The 6,568-nt window shown below is 50.7% G+C and overlaps 1 protein-coding gene across 1 annotated transcript in view; it reads right to left on the bottom strand.

Moving 5' to 3' along the window:
• Positions 1–391: 391 nt before the first annotated feature.
• The window catches only part of LOC107108031 (tubulin alpha-8 chain-like), a 9,738-nt gene continuing 3,561 nt past the window's right edge, over positions 392–6,568 (bottom strand). The window contains exons 3-4 of the mRNA XM_015408414.1: positions 4,346–5,026; positions 392–685 (exon numbers count right to left, since the gene is read on the bottom strand). Of these exons, the coding sequence (XP_015263900.1) occupies positions 392–685; positions 4,346–5,026 (975 nt within the window). The remainder of the gene's footprint in view (positions 686–4,345; positions 5,027–6,568) is intronic.

Here is a 6,568-nt window from a genome sequence, read left to right as displayed (position 1 = left end):
GAGCTCACTCAGGTCAGGTCACAGGGCCGGTGGTGGGCTCTGACGGCATTTAAATGCCTTCAAAGCTCACTTCTGGTCCAGCTGTGGAGGTATTTAAATGCCTTTGGAGCCCACACAACCCCCCCCAAAAAAAACTCCATGGAAGTTCGTGGGTGGATCACGGGAGGCATGTTCTCCTGAACGCCTGGTTTGAGAACCACAAACTGGTCTGGTTGGTACTTGAACCCGGGTTCATTTGTGCCCATTCCTAATCCCTACCTATCATACATCAGGGCACTTGGGCATGGCCTGCTGGGGGTTTCGGTCACAGATCTGTCTTCCCACAAACATAAAGTGCAAGCACAGAGAGAGACAGAGCCCGCTTGATGCACAGAGAGGAGCAAACTGTATTTTAAATTTCCTCGCCATCCATTATTGACTCAAACGAGTCAGTTGCCACTTCCTCGTAGTCCTTCTCCAGCGCAGACAGGTCTTCTCGAGCCTCCACAAACTCCCCTTCTTCCATGCCTTCACCAACATACCAATGCACAAAGGCTCTCTTGGCAAACATTAGGTCAAATTTGTGGTTCAGCCTGGCCCAGGCTTCGGCAATGGCTGTGGTATTGCTGAGCATGCAGACAGCTCGTTGGACCTGTGCCAGGTCTCCTCCTGGGGTGACTGTAGGAGGCTGGTAATTGATGCCAACCTGGTTGGGACAGAAGAAGAAAGCAAACAACAAAAAATAATATCCCCTTAAATCACAATGCTTAAATTTACCTGTAGAGAGACAAAAAAGCCTAGAGCAGTGATTCCCCAGTGTGGTAACTGGGGGCACCATGGTGACTGCTGATATGTTTCCTGGCATCTGCTTGCTTTTTCCCCATAACAAACAGCCAATGTTGGCTTTCTCCATCTTGATGGAGCAGGAGGGGCTTCAGATGACCCAGGAGGCATCACATTATAGCTGCTCACATCAGAGGATAATGTTTGGCTTGGACCCTCACAACATTTTGTGAGAGACATCCATGGCCGCCATTTTATGACTAGTCCAACCTTCCATGGCAGCCATTTTGTGACGTCATCCGCTACCCTTTTCCAGAATTCCATTAGTGCCCATGTGCTTAACTTAGAATCATTGGCCTAGAGTGACACACAGATAACAGCTGAAAGCTGTCATTTGCCAGGATTTTAACAATGTGTACAGACTGACACTGTATGGCATAGGAAGACAGAGTGGGCCAGGCCCCAGAGCCATCTTCAGATAAAGGGAATGGGATGGCAGCATCAGTCCCTGTGATTAGTAGACCATATAAGGCCTCCAGGGCCAAATATTGATATTTGGAGGTTGATGTGCTGCCCTCCCCTGGTCAACAGAACCAAACGCACTCTGTCTTATGCCTTCAGCTGCAGTTATTGACTGGAGAACATTTAAAGGCCTGAGCACAATCCTTGTGTCCCCCACAGCTGCCCTCTGTCAGGGCTATTTTTGAGCAGGAACTCACAGGAACGGAGTTCCGGCTGGCTTCAGAGTTGGCCACACCCACTAGAGCCAAAACTTCTGTGTGAGTGGCTACAGAGGGAAGGCCTTGAGAGCAACCCCCCCCCCGGTGACTCCAAGGCAGGTGGGCCAGGGGGCACCCGGGAAAGATCGGGGAGGCATTTAAATGCCTCCCCATGCCTTCCCCTGCCTGTCCAAGGGCTGGCTTGCCTAGGCTCCCTGCAGCCGTGGGGCACCCAGGCAAGCCAAGGGAATGCATGGGGTGTGGCCTAATATGCTAATGAGTTCCTGCTGGGCTTTTTCTACAAAAGAAGCCCTGCCCTCTGTCCTATCAAACAAGGCATGATCTGAGACTTTCCTGCTCAGAACGTAATTTGCAGGTATCTGGGGACCTGATTCAGGTTGGGACCCCAGCATGAGGGGAGAACTGGTGTAAGCCTTCTCTTCTGTGACATCTTCCCATTTGGAAACAGCCCCACCAGGGAATCATTATTGATTCCACTTAGGAAATGTATGTGTCCTGATGGGCAACATGCCAGTGTTTCCAGTGGAGAAAACAGAATCTCTCTTTGGCTACTTCAGGCTAGGAAAACTGAATGGAGGGGAAGGCTTAAGCGCCTCATCTCTGCCTCCTTGGTCTCAATCCAAATCATAGGGACGCCAGCCTCCAGGTGGGACCTGGGAATCCGCTGGAATTACAGCTCATCTCAGAATACAGAGGTCAGTTCCCTTGGAGAAAATGGATGCTTTGGAGCGTGGGCTCTATGGTACTATACCCAGGGGTCGATTCGGGGGGGATTGCGGGGAATCGCCGGGGATGTGGAGCTGCAAGGCCGGCGGCGGCGGCCGGGACCGTTGGGGGCGGGGTGTGTGGCCTTATGACACCCTTCCGGTGATGTCAGGGGGTGTGGCCTTATGACACACTTCCGGTGATGTCAGGGGGTGTGGCATACGCTAATGAGTTATTCTAATGAGTTCACCTAGCTCTTTTTCTACGAAACGACCCCTGACTATACCCCACTGAGGTCCCTGTCCTCCCCAGGATCCACCCCCAAATCTCCAGGAGTTCCCAACCTGGATCTGACAACCCTGCCCCCCATCCCCCCCACCGGTGACCAGGGGGGACCTGGTAACCTTACGGCCTGCACAACTTGGAAGCTCTGAACAATAAGTTCCCAGACCACGTCTATTGACAGGACTCTGGGGTGGATGTGGGTGACCCAAGAATTTTGCAACATGTGCTTAGGCCTAAACAGTCATTAGGTCTGCAGCCCTAGCCCCAGACAATCAGCTGTTACACTCGGAGAAGATGACAGTCCAAGGCAGAAGAGAAAGTGAAGGCAATCCTGGCCTTTTTAAAAGTCAGTTGAAAGAGGAAGAAACAACAGTTCTGCTTTCTCTTCATCCTCATGTATGCCAAGCCACCAAAAACAGGTGCAGAGAAAAATGGCATGGTACATTCATCTTCCAATATTGGTACTGCCCCTTCTTTACAAGTGTTAACTAGGGCATGGCTTTCAGCCTTACAGAAATGGACGTTGACCACAAGTACTTCAGCCCAAGACTACAGAGTCTGCCTGTCTCTTTAGGGTGATTTCAGCCCTTCCTAAATTATACCACTTGGGATTTCACCACCATCACTCAGCCTGGATTTTGTTTCTGGCAAGCTACTGAAGTGCGCACCAAAAGCCACATTCAAACAGCACAGGGGCACACAGCTCTCTCGACAAGAGCTGGATCCGGACTTAGGTGAATGGAAGGCGCTTCTGCAAGTGGATGATCTTCACCTTCACACAGCAAGTCCTCCCCACCACATGTCCCAAAATTAATAAGAACATAAGAGATGCCAATGTTGGATCAGGCCAAAGGCCCATCCAGTCCAACACTCTGTGTCACACAGTGGCCAGAAATACCAGGTGCCATCAGGAGGTCCACATGTGCTGAGGATCAGAGGCCTCTTGTAAACAGAAAAGCACTGTGCAGCAGAGGCTGCAGTGAAGAGGAGGGACCAGGCAAAATTACCTTCTATTGCACTTGCAGGAGCACAGCAAATTCAGCTCAAGGAGAGGTGATGCCCCTTGACTCCCCCTCCTTGCCGCAGCCTCCAGTGCTGACGTGCATTTTCTTTACCACATACACAGTGCATGGTTCTCAGGGCATACTGAAAGCTGCGGTGAGAAGGGGAAGGAAGAGAAAATCTGCTTTTGCCAGCTCCTTCAACACTTGGATCCATAACTTTCAGTTTTATTAAAAAAAAAGGCCACAGATTTAAGAAACTAGTAATAAAAAAAACCACTGATCCAAGGAAAGAGAAGAGCTAGTTAAGAATAACACTGATCAATGGAAAAGGTATGTTTAATTATACAGTGATGCCTGTACAAATGGAAGAACACGCTGATTTAATAGAACTGAGTTAACCATAATGTTTACATTGAGCTGGGGTTGAATCCAGCCATTTTATTCTTTCTTGGGGGGTCGGGTATGTTTGCAATTTTGTGCATGTGTGTGTGTGCCTGGAAGTCATGGCGACCTCTGGTGACTCCTACTGAGGCACGGAGGACATTCAGATGTGGCTTGATAGCCTGCCTCTGGCCTCCCGGCCCTGGTATTCTCTGGAGGTCTCCCATCCAAATACTTGCCAGGGTCAGCCCTCCTTAGTTTCCAAGATCTGACGAGATCGGGCTTTCCTGGGCTATCCAGGTAAGCGCTTTTTTTCACTCTGTCTTGTCCAATATCCCTGTTTACTGGAGCCCTCATGTCACTTTCACTTGGGGGATAGCTCCTTCACCAGGAGAAAATGGTTGGATCCAACCCCTGGATTGCATGTCAGTACCCCTGGAAGACAGAAGAAAAACTGACTGTCCTCACCTTGAATCCAGTTGGACACCAGTCGACAAACTGGATGGTCCTCTTGCTCTTGATAGAAGCGATGGCCACATTGACGTCTTTGGGCACGACATCCCCACGGTACAGCATGCAGCAGGCCATGTACTTCCCATGGCGGGGGTCACATTTCACCATCTGGTTGTTGGGCTCGAAGCAGGAGCTGGTGATTTCCGCCACAGAGAGCTGCTCGTGGTAGGCCCTCTCGGCAGAGATGATGGGCGCGTAGGTCACCAACGGGAAGTGGATGCGAGGGTAGGGCACCAGGTTGGTCTGGAACTCGGTCAGGTCCACGTTGAGGGCACCGTCGAAGCGCAGGGACGCGGTGATGGAGGAGACGATCTGGCTGATGAGACGGTTCAGGTTGGTGTAGGTGGGGCGCTCGATATCCAGGTTGCGACGGCAGATGTCATAGATGGCCTCGTTGTCCACCATGAAGGCACAGTCAGAATGCTCCAGGGTGGTGTGGGTGGTCAGGATAGAGTTGTAGGGCTCCACCACGGCCGTGGAAACCTGCGGAGCTGGATAGATGGCAAACTCCAGCTTGGACTTCTTGCCATAGTCCACGGACAGGCGTTCCATCAGCAAGGAGGTAAAGCCAGAGCCCGTCCCCCCACCAAAGCTATGAAAAATCAGGAATCCTTGTAGACCAGAGCATGTGTCTGCCTGAAAAGAAGACCATAATGAAATGCTCGCTTTCCACGTGCGGGTTTTGTCTGTTTGCTTGTCTTTATCTTGGAGGGAGGGCTTCAAGCATGAGTCTCTTTAGAGTCATTTCATACTTGATTAAGATACTTATACCTGTTTTGTTCCCGCAACGAGGACCACAATCAGGTTACAACATCATTTTCCCCTCCTCTAATTTTATCCTCAAAACAACCACCCAGAGTGGAGCGTTAGGCTGAGAGAGAATGACCAGCCCAGGGTCACCGAGAGAGCTTCTATGGCAGAGGGGAAATTCGAACCTGAGCCTCGCAGATCCTAATCTAGTAGCACCTTAAAGACTAACAAAATATGTGGCAGGTTATGAACAGTGTTCCCTCTGAGCGGAGTCAGTGTGAGCTAGCTCACAGTTTTTTAGCCTCTGGCTCACACATTTTTGTCTTAGCTCAGGAAGGATGGCTCCAGAGCAAACTAAATTATGCAGAAGCCAAGCCGCTAGCTCACAGCTTTAATACCAGTAGCTCACAAGGTAGAACTTTTGCTCACAAGACTCCACCGCTTAGAGGGAACATTGGTTATGAGCTTTCGTTAGTCACTGCTCACTTCTTCAGATAGGTATCGAGGTTTATAAGATTATGCATGGGATAGAGCAAGTAGAGAAAGAAGTACTTTTCTCCCTTTCTCACAAGACAAGAACTCGTGGGCACTCAATGAAATTGCTGAGCGGTCGGGTTAGAACACATAAAAGGAAGTCCTTCTTCACCCAAAGAGTGATTAACACATGGAATTCACTGCCACAGGAAGTGGTGGTGACTATTTATTTATTTATTTATTTGTTTGTTTGTTGAATTTATACCCTGCCCTCCCCCGTAGGGCTCAGGGCGGCTTACATAGTATAAAACATACTCATAAAAACATCAAATACTTTAGTACAAAAATACAATATACAATTTAAAACCCAAACAACAATAAAGTGCTCAACTACAGCATCCATTTCAGAATATCAGAGAGGACAAAACCACAAAAACCAAACATCCCCCGGTAGGCATTGCATGGTAGATGTTGAACAGATGTTCCTCCTACCCTCCTGGGCCCTCAACCCCCCCACATTGATGGTAATATAGCAGGGGGGGCGGCAGCGGCCCCTAATCAAAAGCCTGGTGGAAGAGCTCCGTCTTACAGGCCCTGCGGAACTGCACCAGGTCCCGCAGGGCCCAGATCTCCTCTGGGAGCTCGTTCCACCAGGTGGGGGCCGCCACCGAGAAATCCCTAGCCCTCGTGACGGCCAACTTAGCATCCTTGGGGCCCGGTATAGTTAGAAAATTTTGGGCCCCAGACCGTAGCGCTCTTGGGGGAACAAGCATGGACAGCTTCAAGAGGGAATTAGATAAGCACAAGAGGGGGACCCGCGATACTCGCAGGGGGGGAGAAGAGCTCCGTCTCCTCTCCCCCCCTCGTTCTCCCCCAGGCGGCGGCGAGGCCGGTCCCCCCCCCCGGCTCTGAGGCGGAGAGGCCTGTCCTCCCCCCCTTTGCCGAGCTCGGCGG

This window comes from Gekko japonicus, unplaced genomic scaffold (genome assembly GCF_001447785.1).
Source record: "Gekko japonicus isolate JY-2015 unplaced genomic scaffold, Gekko_japonicus_V1.1 scaffold748, whole genome shotgun sequence".
Classification (NCBI taxonomy): domain Eukaryota; kingdom Metazoa; phylum Chordata; class Lepidosauria; order Squamata; family Gekkonidae; genus Gekko; species Gekko japonicus.
This window is presented reverse-complemented; position numbering and strand designations above follow the sequence as displayed.